Source organism: Pantherophis guttatus, chromosome 3 (assembly GCF_059756535.1).
Source record: "Pantherophis guttatus breed Tessera chromosome 3, ASM5975653v1, whole genome shotgun sequence".
Taxonomy (NCBI): domain Eukaryota; kingdom Metazoa; phylum Chordata; class Lepidosauria; order Squamata; family Colubridae; genus Pantherophis; species Pantherophis guttatus.
Genome location: NC_142065.1, coordinates 55,978,323 through 55,994,980, shown reverse-complemented (window position 1 = coordinate 55,994,980; position 16,658 = coordinate 55,978,323). Strand labels below are relative to the sequence as shown.

The following is a 16,658-nucleotide window of genomic DNA, read 5'->3' as shown; positions in this document are numbered from 1 at the left end:
CAGTCACCAGGTACTCCATACATTCTGCTCAGTAGTGCTGGGATTTCTTTAGAACCATCTGGGAGAGCAAGAAGAAACCATGGAAAGCAATGCAGAAAAGCATGCTTTTTTCCACTCCTTTGCTACTGAATTCCACCCAAAGGCTCCATATTAGTAGACATAGGAATTAAATAACTTTACATTAATCTAATTTGAATTCATCAGCAGAAAGAAATGATCACATCACTGAAAAGAAACAATGATCATACATGGAAGTTATACCAAAATGGGATGAAATTTACTTCCTCTAAATAAGAATAATTAAGTCTTGTTAACTGAGAACTTGACAAGCAGGACATAACTATAATAGCATTCTCTTCTCCTTTTCCAACAATTAATACCCAGAAGCATAGTGCTTCTGAGCTGAAAGCAGTTATATACCCATTTTAACCAACAGTAGTAAACTGTTTTGTTCTCTACATACCTCAAATCGCTGGGAGCTGACCTTTTTTCCTTTCTTCATCCAAGTGATGCGTGGCTTTGGCTCTCCTGTTGCTTGGCATACAAAGGAGGCCACGCCACCAGAAATCCCAATCTGATCTTCAGGGGTTTTCATAAAGTTTGGTTTGCCTATAAGAAAAAATATATGAACTGGTGAGATATAGCACCTAAAATATATAGCACTTCAAATTAGGAGTAAGTACAAATTAAGTACAACCAAATTGAGCCTTGGTGGCGCAGCAGACTAAAGCACTGTTAAGTAACACCAGCTGCCTGCAATTACTGCAAGTTCAAATCTCACCAGGCTCAAGGTTGACTCAGCCTTCCATCCTTTCGAGGTAGGTAAAATGAGGACCCGGTTTGTGGGGGCAATCAGCTGACTTTGTATAAAAAAAAGAACGCCGCTTGGGGGGGGGGGGTCCGAAAGCCCTACTAAGCAGGTATATACAAAAGTATGAAGCCTATTGCTTAACGCATTGTAAGCCGCCCTGAGTCTCTGGAAAAGGGCGGCATATAAATCGAACCAATAAATAAATAAAATAAAATAAATCAACTTCAACAGCACAAAGCTGCCTTACACAACTTTCTCATGACAACATGTTATTTTTCCTAGGAAAGATATCGGAAGTTAAGAACTTGGGAAGGAATTTGAGAATGTCTTTTTGGAATATTTCTATCTCAAATAATCTATTAATATTACACACATACTTGCATAAATATTACACACACACACACACACACACACACACACACACACACACACACACACACACACATTTCCTTTGAATTAGTGTTGACTCCTGGGTCCCTACAGTTATCTTGGCATAGTTTTTCAGAAGTGGTTTGCCACTGCCTGTTTACTAGGGCTGAGAGATAGTGACTGGTTCATGGTCACACAGCTGGCTTCATGCCAAGAGTGACACTAGAACTCACGTTCTCCTAGTTTCTATCTAGATGTCTTAACAATTACATCAAACTGGCTCTCATGTCTGTCTATATCCATCCATCCATCCATGGCTGATTTTGCTTTGTTGAGTTGTAAAACACAAAAACCGTTTAATACAGACTTGCTACTTTTTTAAAAAAAATCAAACTCCTGGTGATGCCAATCCCCAATAAGTGTATACTATTAAAAAAGTGAGTGAGTGAATGAGTGAGTGTGTGTGTGTGTGTGTGTGTGAGAGAGAGAGGGGGGGGGAAGGGAGGGAGATTGCTCTTTTCCGTAAAGAGTTGAGGAGTGATGACTTGCTGACTCTGCAAACTGTTCTCAGACTGAAAAGGGAGGAAATGTCAATCTAGCCAGTCTTTTTATTCAATATAAATACCTTTCTTTAAAAAATGTTTTCACATGATGCAGTGTATTAAAATGACAGGATCATAATCCCAAATTTAGCTGATCATTGAAAAAAATAGATCAGAAAAATACAACTAAAAAGTTCATGGAATAATACAGTCATTTTATTTACCAGCAGATAATTTGAATACTAAAATTAGAAAGGGATATTAGATATTAATCAGAACTGAGGCCATCACACTGCAAGGTCTTTAGAGAAATATTTAGGAATCGGTAGATTAGAAACAATTTAAAACCTTATTTAAGTATGCAGGAAAAAAGAGAGCAGGGAAGAAAAAAGTGTGCAATTGTACAACTGAACTATTTAAACTTGCAAGCCACCTAGGACTTGCAACTTCCTGCTGGCTTCCCCCACTGACTTTCTTTGTTGGGAGTTGACAAGAAGTCACAAGTCATGATCGCGTGCGGTTTAGTCTTAACAATCTGTTATCCACACTTAGCAAAGGTAACAGGGACTTACAAGATTGTTGTTGCTAAGCAATGTGGTCACATGATGTCATCCATTACAACCACATCATTTTGTGACAAAAACTCTGGTTCCAATGATCATTGTTAAGTGAGGACTACCTCTAATCAGATTGTATATTATTCTAAACAATGATTTAATATTCAGTGGATAGATCTGAAAAACATGAGCAAGATTTATGCTCATAAACTTTCTCTCCACCATAGCTGCCTGAACTTAATGTGACTGAAAAAAAATATTTCCCCTTTGTGGGAGCAAGAATCCTCCAGAATCCACTGGAGTTAGGCAGCCAATAAATTTAAATAAATACTGTTTACAAAAATTCATTGAAAGTGTTAAGTAAGTGCCTGGCCTCCCAGTCTTCTTCTGTAATCCAATATGATTTTACTTTATTTCATTATTTCATTACTTATTTTTCACATTTCTCTACTGCCCATCTCCCTCAAAGAATAACCTTTTGGGTTACTAATTATGTCCTTTTAGAACAGCAGAACTCTTTAAAAAAATGTTTTGAAGGCAGAACAAGTAATTGTATTTCGGAATTTCTGCTATAATGTTCTAGATCCGTGATGGCGAACCTATGGCACGCGAGCCACAGGTGGCACGCGCAACCATATCAGTGGGCAAGCCAGCTCAGCTCTGGCACGCAAGCGCGTGCTGGCCAGCTGATTTTTGGGCCTTCTGGGCCCACCAGAAGTAGGGAAACAGGCTGTTTCCTGCCTCCGGAGGGCCTGGGGGGGGTGGGGAAGGCTCGTTTTTCTTTCTCACCTGGCTCCAGATCCTGTCTGTGCATCTGGGGAGGGCGAAAACAGCCTTTCCCGCTCCCTCGGAGGCCCTCCGGAGGCCTGAAACAGCCCATTTCCCAACTCCCAGTGGGACAGGAAGTGATGTTTTTTGCTGTCGCCAGCCTCCAGGGATTCCTAGACAGGCTCTGGAGGCTGGGGACAGCAAAAAAAACCTGCCCTACCCCACCCCCTCCTGGCATGCGATGGCAAAAAGGTTAGCCATCACTGTTCTACATCAACCAAGGGTCAAAAAAGTCAAAATCTGGTATCAAATCTCTTTGCAGAAGAAGATGATCAACAAAATGAATTTGACACAAACTTTCTTTAGTAAATTTAAATGTCAAGGAATAGAATTTAGAGTACAGAATTTTAAGAATTATAATAGAAACCTTGTAGCCATCCTATATTATGAATTTATTACAGCATGTTCTCTTTGAAGCTTTTCCATTTCTTTTACTCAGGTAGTTTTCATTTCAGGCAAAGAATCCAATAATTCACTAATGAATGCTCCTGTCTATTATATGTCTCTGTGTGAATGCATTCAATTTCACTTTTAGCACAAATGCTACAACTGCCTTTGGAATTAAGCAAAAGAATATATTTGTTTAATTGTAAAATATTTCATATAATATATAATTTAGGATGTCTAGATCTGGGGAATGTGGCATTCTTATTAAAGGACAACAATGTGTTACGACAAATCTATACATTTTAAAATTTCAAGTGCGCAAAGAAAACATCTAAACTTTTTCCTTGTAGATTCTTCTTTATAATTCCAGAACAAATGAGTGGAAGAGCAATTGCTTTCTATAATATACACAATTAGTCAAGTTTTTATCAAAACGTGTTTTCAATTTATAGCATGCACTGTCAGTATGCTATTAAAATGTTTTGCAGGCTACTAACTTTGAGTTTATTTGCAAAATGAGTCTATTATTGCATTAACTGGATTTTAATGGATTCTTGCAGGGCACTTACATTTCAACTTAGAGTTCTAATTTACAATTGTCTTTAAACTATCAAAATAATCAAATTACAGAAAAAATATATTAAAAACTGAAAACATACCAGGTCAAGAGAAAAAGTAGTACAAAACCTACTGCTTGGAAAGAAAATGGAGGTGAATACTTATGCTTCCAAAATACAAACATAAACATTGCTTTTCTTCACACGTTTGATATATAAGATTACCAAAAAAAGACTAAAATGTTTTCAGCTCCCTTTGCAAGCAGTTGGTTATTAATACAGCAACTTTATATGTCTCATCAGTCTAATCCCATTCCATTTCAAGGAATTAAGATGAGCTCATCTTTCTTTTATAGATAAATGTAAGGCACATACTTGGGTTTGTCTTCCAAGCTCAGCAAACAATTTCAATTGGTTTCTCAATTGGCGATACAGATAAAAGCAGAGCTCATTTAATGATTATATGTATTATTCATTGAACTGGATCTTGACCTGGTGAGGACAGCATCCACATTGGTAATGAGCACGCTCTGCGATTCACATTATATCAACCATTTTTTTTAACAAAAAATCCTTTGAATTTTTATATATAGAGAATTTAGAACAGAGCAGCAGCAAAACAAAAAATAGGATTACACATAAGTATTAAAATATTAAATTTCATTTCTTGGGAAGGAATTAAAAATATTGTAACACACATTCATAGAATAATTATTGCTCAGCTTTCAAGAAAAATGAAAATAGCAGTTTACAACCTGTCCATGTGCACAATGTTAACCTCATTCCCAAACCCTGATTTTAATAGATTTAAAGATATTCTTTTTATGTGGATCAAACAGAACATTGCCTAGTTTCAAGCGCACCTCAGTGGTTTAATTAGAATCATCTCTTTTGGAAGGCTCATAGATCGAACTTAATAATGTTATTTTCTACAAGCTATTGAAAAAGCTAATTATCTTTACTATTATGGTTCTAATTTGTCATATTCTTGCACCCACTTTGTATGGATGTTGCGTGCAATCACTAGAAGTCAAACTCATCTTGAGGGAATCTACTTTTCTGAGAATAGATTTGTATTTCAAATTTCAATTAACTCTCATTTAAGTTCAGATCCAAAACATGAACTTTTTCCTTTAGTAGAAGGGTGTCACTATCTGCTGTGAATAAAACAGGAGAAGATGAAACTGCATGTTTTTTCAGTTATCTTCTCCCAGTCATTCCTCATGTATTGTATTAGTAAATTTGATGCATGAACCAGCTACTTGGCCTGTGGGAGAAGTTATTGAATTGCAAATTCACCAGTCATAAAAGATCTTCAAATCAAGAACCTAACTTAATATAGGCAGAAATAAAAAGATAATTTAAGTCACATAAAACAAAATAAAACCATTTATTTTAAACTTTCGATTGAATTTATTTATTTAAGCTGTACTACCTATTGGCGTTCTCAACTGCTTACAATAAAAAACATAAAAGGAGACTTAAAACCAGAGATATTAAAATCAAAGTTAAAATAATCAACTTTTAAAGTCCTATTTAAAAAAAAATGTTTTTCTAATATCTTTTAAAAGTCAACCAGGAATATCCCTACTCCTCAACACCTTTCCAGGTCACGAGACAGCATATTCCATAGACCCCGGGCAATTACCCCTAGTTGACCCAAGTCAAGCTGCTGGCATCTCAGGTAACCTCTTTAGATGATCTCAGTAAAGAAAGGGGAAAGGGGTTATCAAAAATTGCCTGGATCTAAACTATGTAGAACTTTAAAGGTCATAGTCAACACTTTGTATTTTGCACAGAAATAATGCTTTTCTCTCTGGGATCTGGTTCTCAAAAATAAATAGGTTGTCATTATATGTGGCCTTTACCAAAAAAAGGAACTGATGGAAACTGCCCCCCCTCCCATTATAGAGTTACTTCTAGATGTTAACATGGAGTGAATAGGAGAAAGAAGAACAATTATTTGAACAATGATCAAGGCACTCACATTTAATATACTGCAGTTCCTGAAAGTATATGCTTTTCAAAATTTTCTACAATAAACCAAAAGTTCCTGGTTCTTTGTGTCCGATTTGTGTGCTAGATTATTCCAGTCTAGCTCGCTAGGGGAAATCTGACAGGTAAATTCCTCCTACACAGGAGGCAAGCTTATTTTGTCAGGCTACTGATCACTGAAGACATCACTAATATTGCTCCAATACATGACCCAAGGAGACTAGCAACAGAATCTGGTAAACACTGTACATAGTTGAACCAAGTAATTAACCTAATGACACAAAAGATTGTCCAAATCCAGCAACCACAAGCCACTACACTGTTTCCTAATGTCAAGTTCCTTCAGTCTCAGAGTTAATGACAGATAAATATAAGAAACTCCGGACAGGTTTAAGGCATATTTTATTCAATGTGAATTTTAAATCTCCTTGAGATATGGAGAAGAATTTAAAACTATTAAATTGATTTACAGTGAATAAAGTTTATGCTTCTTTGGTAGATTTATGTGACAATATTTCCCAAGTCAGCAATTGTTGACATTTTTTTTTAAAATGCACAATTATCCTTTATCCTTTATAAAGAGACTGAACCACAGCTAGTTGCTAGTTCTACAATTCTGAGAAAAAAATAGTTCTGTTAAAGCCATCTATTACACCACTCTTAAAAAGCAGATTTCTAAATAAATCTTTGAGATACTTTTATAGGATGAACTTCAATGAAACTCCTCTGTTTATTTTCTTCTGATGAGAAATACAATTTTGTCATCTTGTTAAAAATATGGTCAATGCAGAGAGAAGTATTTTGGCTAGCCCTACTGCATGACTTCTGTCTCTAAATGACCAGAAAGAAAATCCCACCAATATAAAGATGAAATTGAAAACCAGTATCACCTCTAGCTTCCTGACTTCCTTTACGCAAAAATTAAAGTGACTGCCCCTTAAAAAATTCTTTTCCAGGATTTGTCCATTGTACAATGCACTGTTCCGGATTTTGATTTGCTGTCACCAATAGAACATTTTTACATTATTTATTCTTGTCTTGCAGATTGCAAAAGACAGAGAGGGGAGGGGAGAGGGAGAAAACAAACAAGACAAGACACTGTTAATTCTATACTATTTTCAGCTTTAAAACAGTTGTGCATTTGATTTGGAAACTGAACTGCTGAGTAGCAACAAAGATAGTAGGCTGTCCTTTACTGCAAGAAGGAAACTGAATTAAGAGCTATTTATATTTGCACATTGTGAATAATGTTTGGAAGACACTAAAATCCTGCTGCGTAAACTCTTCAATTTCAATACACTCTGAATTCAATAGCATCATAGCAGCCAGAGTCTGGAATCTATCTTGCAGATTTCTGTAATGATTATTAACAATGTCACCAGCCACTTTTGTTTTGCTAATTTGGTGCTTTACCTACGAATAAGTGAACTTCATGGAATAAATTACATACACAAGGTAAGTGCTGTTTTTATGTATATAATCCATCCACTATGATTTCAGAGTATATCCACATTGTACTTAAGTACATTACACAATGGGTTGGCATTCAACCAAGCAAACTTATCAGATAAACTGAATTCATCAAGATAGATGTGTGTGTGTGTGTGCGTGTGTGTGTGTGTGTGTGAGAGAGAGAGAGAGAGAGAGAGGGAGAGAGAAACTCTACAAAGAAAAATAATATATTGGCATTTAATTAAAAAATTGTACAAGTTTACATTGAACGTAAGAATACAATTTCTCAAACAACTCATTTCTGTTGTCTAATTCAAAGGTTCCCAACCCCTGGGCCATGGCCCACTACCAGCCATGGCCTATTTGCAACTGGACCACCCGAGCAGCGCGCTAGCGCACACATAGCTTGACTCATGCAAGTGGCAGGCTGGTGCACACACACACGCAACTCAACTTGCAATTGAGCTGTGTGTGCCTGAGCATGTATGTTGTGAGTTGACCTGTGTGCACGCATGTGCACTGGCCTGCCACTCACACTGCTTGGTTCCCCTCTCTGTCCCCCCCACAAGCCGGACTGCCAAGCTACAAAGGTTGGGGACCGCTGATCTAACCTATATTTTTACATCTTAAATTCATCTTACTTACTTTACTTTTACTTTTATTTGATTTGTATACCGCCCTACTCCCGAAGGACTCAGGGCGGTGAACAGCCAACAATAAAATACATACGTACAAAATTTAAAAAGCAGAAATAAAATCGAATTAAATAGTTTGGCCCAGATAGATTAAAATCCCTAATCAATTTAAAACAGATTTAAACTTTGAGGATTAAAAATATTAAAAATATTAAAATATTAAAATTGTTTAAAAAGAGGGAGAAAGTTAGGCCAGGCCCGCCTGGTGAAATAAAAAGGTCTTTAGAGCGCGGCGGAAGGTGTGCAGATCCAGGATCCTCCATATCTCCGGGGGGAGCTTGTTCCAGATAGTAGGTGCCCCCACAGAGAAGGCTCTCCCCCTGGGGGCTGCCAGTCGACATTGTTTGGCCGACGGCACCCGGAGGAGCCCCTCTCTATGAGAGCGTACCAGCCGGTGGGAGGCTATTGGTGGTAGTAGGCGGTCCCGCAAGTACCCAGGTCCTGAGCCATGGAGCGCTTTAAAGGTGATAACCAAAACCTTGAAGCGCACCCGGAAGACACCGGGAGCCAGTGCAGCTCGCGCAGGACGGGTGTTACATGGGAGCGCCATGTCGCTCCCATTACCACCCGCGCGGCCGCACTCTGCGCCAGTTGGAGCCTCCGGGTGCTCCTCAAGGAGAGCCCCATGTAGAGAGGGTTACAATAGTCCAGGCGGGAGGTGACAAGGGCATGAGTGACTATGCGTAAGGAGTCCCGATCCAGAAAGGGACGCAACTGGCGAATCAGGCGGACCTGATGAAAAATCCTTCCGGTCACGGCCGTCAAGTGCTCTTCTAAAGACAGCCGTGAGTCCAGGAGGACGCCCAAGTTGCGCGCCCTCTCCGTGGGGGGCCAATGATTCGCCCCCAATAGTCAGTGATCTTAATCTTGTCTTGAGTTCAACCATGAGAAGTCTGGATAAAACACAATCATTTTAATTAACATTTGACTACCAAAAAAAATCTCTTTTCAAAATTTGCTTTTTTAAAAATAAAGATATTGCATTGTAAAAAAAGACTGCAATTATTTATTGGACAGGAAGTATTTGACAAAGTAAATATTCAAACTGCAAGATGAAGAATGAATTTAAGCCCACTCATATTCTTTCTTATTTATATAAAAGATTTATTTAAAAAAAGAATAGGAGATAGATTTCTAACTTAGGTACAATATGAACAATACTGGAGATCTGATGTCAGCTGGAAACTAAAAGGATGGGAACAAAATTGTTTAATATTTGTACAAAATGAGTGGTGTTGCTACAGCAACACTTCTCCAAGCAGAACATGAATAGTCTATAACCTTATGAGCCAGAAAAATAACTTTAGCAGTTGGGGATAGAGTAAGTTTTTACTGGGAGTCCTTCATCTTGAACACATTCAATTCAAGACTATACTATTAAAAAAAATCTCAATCTGTTTTCTTGCTCATTTAATAACTGAAATATAGACTTGCTATCAGGACAAGGGCCAACAGGACAGCATTTGATAGTATCAACAACCTTGCTCCTACTCTCTTGTACTAGAGTGTCTTTTTGAGGCAAAGAGTGGAAACCAAGCACTGGGTGTATTCAAAAGGTTATTGTCTATAGCCGTGATGGCGAACCTTTGGCACATGTGCTACAGGTGGCACACAGCAGCCTCTATGATGGCACACGAGCCGTTGCCCCAGTTCAGCTCCGCTGTGCATGTGTCTCCCACCAGCCAGCTGGTCTTTGGATCTCTGCTGCGCATGCACAGGGGGTGGGGTGGGTGCGGGGGCCCACATGCACATGAGCAGGCAGCAGGGGCATGCAGGGGACTGTGCGTACATGCATGGAGGGCAGGGGGCATGCATGGGACTGTGCATGCATGCGTAGGGGGCACATGCGCAGGGCCCACACACGCATTGCATTTTGGGGGTTCGGGTGCATGCATGAGCATTTGCATGCACACTTTTGGCACTTGGTCCCGAAAAGGTTAGCCATCACTGGTCTATAGGAAATGTTAGTAAGGTAAAAATTGGCTTATTTTCCCCCCTCATATTCTGGTTTTCCTTCTTATTAACCTGAAATAGAATCCTTAAGAAATAGTGTCTTTTGTCAGCTACCATTACTCCAGAGGTAAAGATTTTGTCTGCTTTTCTGGAAGAACAGTAATAAAGTAGATAGTGAATTAGCTCTACATAACCTTTAACCCTCAAATCTCCTGAAGAAAATGAAAAAGAAAATGATTTGTTACCAATTCATGACATCTCCTTTAAATATCAAAGACTCACATTAATGGCTGAGGAAGGCTATGCAAGATACCTGTTCCCTAAAGACCTTATTATATTAAGAGCCTATTAAAATTATGAATTATAATGGTAATACATCTACTTGGGTTGTTAGAACTGAATGCCCAGTAAAATGGTCAATTCTCTTCCTTCTGTTCTAACCTCTTTATGTATCTCCTGATAGAGTTGTGAGCTGGAATGCATATTTTTTATGTATTTGCTTGTCAGGTTTATATCCTGACTTTTTTTTTTCAGGTAGTCAAATTAATGTATCGAGCTCTCCAATCTTCCTCTTATCCTTGTGCGCTAAATTCAGCAAAGAGGGAATGGGTGGCCAAAAGTAATTTGGTGAACTTCTATGATTGAGGGTGGATTTGAATATTCTAACCACTCTCCTCATTTTTTGCACTATATCTGACAAGGAAACATGTTAATAAAATAACTATAATTTGTAATTCAGCTATATAAAGGTAGAACTTCATAATTGTTTCCTGACCTCCAAATAGAGAGGTAATATGTTAATATGATAAAAGAATTGACTTTCTATTAATGCCCTGCAATAAGCTGAACATTTTTTTAAAAAAATTGCAAATTTATTTGGCTTTCACACATAATTATTGCTTTATTACATGTTCCAAGTCAACATTATCTTTCCTTCTCTATATAATCTATTTCTGATGCACTTGGGGCTTTAATTGGGAATGCTTGCTATTACTGTATACAACTCATTTGCAATCCAATTTAGTTTGTAGGATGTACCCGCAGTATTATTTATTTCTAATAATGTACAACATTGTTTACATGTATTTATTTATACACTTTTTACACATTTATATCTGTTTATTTATACAGATTTATGCCCTCATTCTCAAGAATGTTACTTCTCTGTATTTATAGGTACTCCCAAGTAGGTTATACTCCATTAAAAACTTGCAAGCAAGCTAGGAAGTCAAGCTGCTTTGATTTTAAAAGATATAGATCAAGAGGTTGAGTTATGTCCAAGTAGGTGCACAATGCTCAAGAAATATGTACACTTAGGAAATATCCCTATCTGTATGGAAGTACACAAATAAGATTTCACTGCTCAATAGCTATGCTCCTTTCCCTCAGGAACAGAAGGCATGATTTCAAACATCACAAAATCTTTTAATGAGACACAGAAAAATAATGAAGAGACTGCAGAAGAAAATGTGCATTTGAGACAGGCAAGCAGCAAACAGTACTATTTATATATTCATACTGCAGTATATGGGCATACCTCGCCATGTGAGTCTAAACTGAGTAATGCTAAATAAAAAGGCTTCATATTAGAAAGTCATGTTTTTCAAACATTATTTGTTCTGAAGATGATGAAATGCAGCATAATTTAGCCAAGGGCCAACTGTACACAGAGAAGCAATTCTGCATGCAGAGGGGAAAACCTGGTCAGTAGGAAAGCACAGTGTGCTGCCAATTACTTTTGAATCAGCTGCTTCACATGAAGAGGTCTTGCCATGCAGAAATTCAAGAGAATATGTTTTTCCCATTTTCTAAGCTCTTTGGACAATAAAAGTTGTAAAGAATGGCTGTAGGATAGAAAAGATTCTTAGAGAGGATGTTAAACACTCTTTCAGATAAAGTTCTGAAATACAGTTTGTTACTAACATTTAAAAGAAATGTAGAACTTTCCTTCACCATAGGAGGTAGGCTTTTCTAACCTTCAACATTACTTTAATCTGCTTTTAATAGTTCTGATGACAGGTCTGAGATTTTATTGTAGGAGATTTTAGAATATGAAAGCCATTCTAAACAGTGTAGAACAGGAAAGTTATAAATTCTTAAATAAATAAAAGTAGCTGAAAGAATCCAAAGCAAACAAAAGTGGAAAAAAACCCTGTATGTACTACTAGTGTGGCAAATAAATTCAGATTTATATAATAGAGGTGCCTACTGAATACATCTATAAACCATGGACATTAAAAAAATTCTATGTAGAGCTATTTTCTCAAAAGAAAACAAAATTAATCTTTATTAGAGAAAGTCAAATATTAGCTGCTTGGGAGTTAACAATAAAATGACAAACTTTCATTTAACAATTTATCCAGAAACTAACTAACTTATGAAGCATTTACATTAATTTGTGGCTTTTCCTTTGTAGATCATTACTATATCAAACTTGAATTTGATGATCATGTTAAATTAGGATTTGTTTAACAATCATTTAACAACAAACAACTATAGTCAAATTTTATATAACATGTTAAATTAAAAGTAATGGCTTATACCACGGGTGTCAAACTTGCAATGTCATGTTGCCGTCACATGACATTTTGTGACATTTTCCCCCTTCGCGGAGCTGGGGTTGGCATGGCCTGCCCATGACACATCTGGCTTGTGGGCCACCAGTTTGACACCTCTGGCTTATACCATTAGCCCAGTTGTAAATCTAGTTTCCCAAGTTCATAAGAACCTCAGGACTCTGATCTATTGATTTTATCACAGGAAGAGTAAGTTGTCCTCTATCATATTACTCCACTTCATTGATCTTCAGGTTCTTCAGCTTTCAAATGGAGTGAGGATGACTCTTAAAAAACCCCATAGCCAGTTTGGTCTACTGGTTAAGGCACTGGATGAAAGTTCTAGTCATACCTCTGGGAAGCCAACTAGGTGATTTTGGGTCATGCAATTCCTCTTAGCCCATCCCACCTCACAAAGAAAAATGGGGAAAGTGCATTATATACACTACCTTAAGTAAATGCAACAGGGACTAAAGCATGTTTTAAGTCCAGGTTATCCATATAGTATTCTGAAGCAGCTCAGATAGCATCTTTGTAATTCAATGAACTACAGGGAGACTTGTTATGACTGGTCATTTAATGACTGGTCAAAGTTATGACAGGCTTTTAAAGTGCTACTTACGACTTGTCTTCAAAATTAGTTTTTTTATTACATTAGTGTTAAAATCTTATTTTCAAAATTATACTAAGGATAAGCAAATCAGGGTGTTTTTTTAAAACAAAATAAATTAGACAGTACACATCCTAAGGGAAAGTTTCTATACCACTTTTTCCAATTTATTGGGCTGGAGATAGGACAAATTGCTTCCTAACATGCAGTAATCAAGTGTCTAAATGATGCCTCTGTAGACCTACTTCATGGAAGCTGATGAAATCTATACAAATTCATTTTAATATTGGAAGATGTGCGCTTTGCTCATGTTCAATACATTTAGCCATATCAGTGATAAACTGGTAACTGGGGATGAATGAATGAAGAAAAGAAGTGGAATGAGGATAGTTCATCCCTCCTTGCTCTATTTGACCTATTGGCGGTCTTTGATACCATTGAACATGATATCCTTCTGGAGCAGCTTTGGGGAGTGTGAGTGGGCTCGATGACTCTGTGTTGTCCTGGTTCACTTCCTTCCTCTGTGATTGCTTTGACTTGCTGTTGATAGAAAGAGAGAAGTCTGCCCTTCGTCCCCAGCTTTCAAGGGTCCTGCAGGGCTTAGTATTTTCTCCACTGGATGAAATCATCCACCACCATGAATTGAGATATTATCAATACACTGATGATATTCAGCTATATGTCTTGATCCATGGTGAGTTAAGTGACTCCATGACCTTCCTCTCCCAATGCTTGGCGGTTGTTAAGGTCTGGATGGGAAGCAACGGGCTGAAACTGAACCCTGACAAGATTAAAATAGTTCTGGTTCTTTGGTCCATAGAGAATTGCCACCTCTGGTCTTGGTTGGCTCAGCCATACCCAGTGCATAATCTGGGGATTCTGCTGGATTCACAACTGCTGCTTGAGGTGCAACTGCTGCTTGAGGTGCTGCTTGAGGTGCAAGTGGCGATCGTGGCCAGGAGGACCTCTGAACAACTGTGTGTTGTGCATCACTTACACCCTTCCTGGACCAACAACGCTTACAGTCACTCATGTCCTAGTCACTTCCTGTCTTGACTATGGCAACAAGTTCTATATGAGGCTGCCCTGGAAACTTCAACTGGTTCAAAATGCAGCAGCCCACATGGTTTTGTGCAGACCTATATGTGCACCTGTGTCATCTCTCCTGTGGGACCTGCATTGGCTGCCAATTTGCTTCCAGATACAATTCAAGGTGCTGGTTGTCACCTTTATAGCTCTACATGGCTTGGGACCAAATTATTTGAAAGACTGTCTTTTCCTGATCCACTGAAGCGGGGATATAGCTAATGCTAAGGGTCCCCGCTCCTAAGGTCATATAGCGGGCCTTCTCATGGTGGCTCCCTTCCTGTGGAACATTATCTCCACAAAGATAAAACTGCCCCCCCCGGCCCCAACACTTTTTCGCAAGGCCTTGATGCCCTGGTTTTGCCAATGGTCCAGGGGAACCCAGAGTGGAATGGGTCCCATGAAATGGGTTATTTCAGTGGTTCTCAACCAGTGGTCCATGGACCACTGGGGGGACTGCAATGTCATCACAGGGGGTCTGCAAAGGCTTGAAGAAATGTTATGATTTAAATATTGAGTTAAATCTTGGGGGTCCATGGCCACAAAAGGTATTTAAAGGGGACCAGAAGAAAGGTTAAAGAACCACTGGCTTATTTGAATGACTGTTGTTGTCACAATGGGAGTGGGAGGCTACTGTTTTTCATTGTTTTTATATTGATTTTTTAGCTGTGTAAGCCACTAGAGTGAGTTAGGTAGCTATATAAATTTTCTTTTAATAAAACAAAACAAATAAACAAACTGGGGATGAAAAAGTTTCTCTTTTTCTGTACTCTTCTTCTTTAAAAAAAAAAGTACAAATATAAACTGTATTTGTTATATTCTGTAGCTGTATGAGTTTTACTTGTACAATATAATCTTTAATAAAATTATTGGGAAAAAGAACCCTTAAAGGAATATAAAAATCAGATATGCAGCTTATGCATACTTTCACTTTCTGTACAGAAATAAATATTTTTATGAATTCTGTAAGCATCTGTATCTAGAGCGATGGTAATTTTTCAATGTTTCACTATAATTATTCACAGCAAAAACCATTTCTCATCCTATAATAACATACTTACATGTATCCCAAAGTCAATTTGGTTTATATAAACACACATGCACACACTCATTTTGTTGTAGCAATAATAAAGATTTAGAATCCCACTTCATGTAAAATCACTTACGCTCACAGTCTTGATTTATATTCAAGAAAAAAAGAAACTATCTCTTTATTTGCAGTCATGCTTAAGCATAAGCTTACTAACTCCAGTAAGTCCCTCTGCAGCAATAACGTCTATAAGCAAGAATTTGCTTTAGAAAGAAAACAAAAAACACTGTATGCATTTATGTACTTTCTTACTAATAAGTACTTTATACGAAGAGCAAATCTGTTCCCCAAAGAGACAAATATCTAAACCACAATTTTCCATAAAAATTAATTTAACAATAGCACAAAAAGATCAGTATTTTATTCCTCTCACTTTAAAGAACATCATACTGATGAAAAACAAGCAACATCCTTTTTATCTGATGATTTATGGGAAGTCCTGGCATGTACCTTTAGGGTCTTAAAAAGAACAGGAGACTACGCAGCGTGTAACTATCTCCAGGGAAATCTAGCACATCTGAGACATAGTAATAAAGAACCACTATGGTAACATTTCCATATGTCATGCAGCTTTGAGCCACCGCTTCTCAATATTTAACTTTGGATACTAGCAATGGAGCTACTGACAGATAAATGTCAACAGGAAAATAGCTGGACACTTAAAATTTTAACCTGCATCTGGCACTACCATATAGATTTTAGGAATTCAATAGCTACATACATGCACAGTTACAACAGAAGATGCTTCCAGGAAAGCAACTCAACCAAAGGATACTGTAACCAAAAGTTAAAACTGAAAAAAAATCCCTTTGAATGTGCCAAGGTCTGCATGCATGAATGACAATTTCCACCTTCTTCTCCATTGCAAAAGCAAATCGTCATGCTGAATGAGAATCTATGATAGCTTTCTCTTATGTTTCAAGGACAGTGCAGGACAGTGCAAATAGCTGATTTTAGCAAATCAGTAATATCTGCTTTATGCAAAGCACAAACCACTCAGCATATTTGGAACATGCATGAGAGAAAGCATGCTTAAAACAGGGGAAGAGAGACAATTTTAATCTATTCTTCTTTATGCCTTGTAAATTGTTCCAGCGTAGGAAATGCCTAGAAACAGAATGCTGCAAAAAAGTAAAACAAGGATTATCAACACACATTACGCAGTCTCTAA

At 37.7% G+C, this 16,658-nt stretch overlaps 1 protein-coding gene across 22 annotated transcripts in view; it reads right to left on the bottom strand.

The window, feature by feature from the left end:
* PTPRF (protein tyrosine phosphatase receptor type F) overlaps positions 1 to 16,658 on the bottom strand; it is a 529,684-nt gene that overhangs the window by 246,041 nt on the left and 266,985 nt on the right. For all 22 annotated transcript variants that reach the window (XM_087889625.1, XM_087889634.1, XM_087889639.1 and 19 more), the window contains one exon: positions 464 to 609. In XM_087889625.1, coding sequence (XP_087745751.1) covers positions 464 to 609 — 146 coding nt within the window. The remainder of the gene's footprint in view (positions 1 to 463; positions 610 to 16,658) is intronic.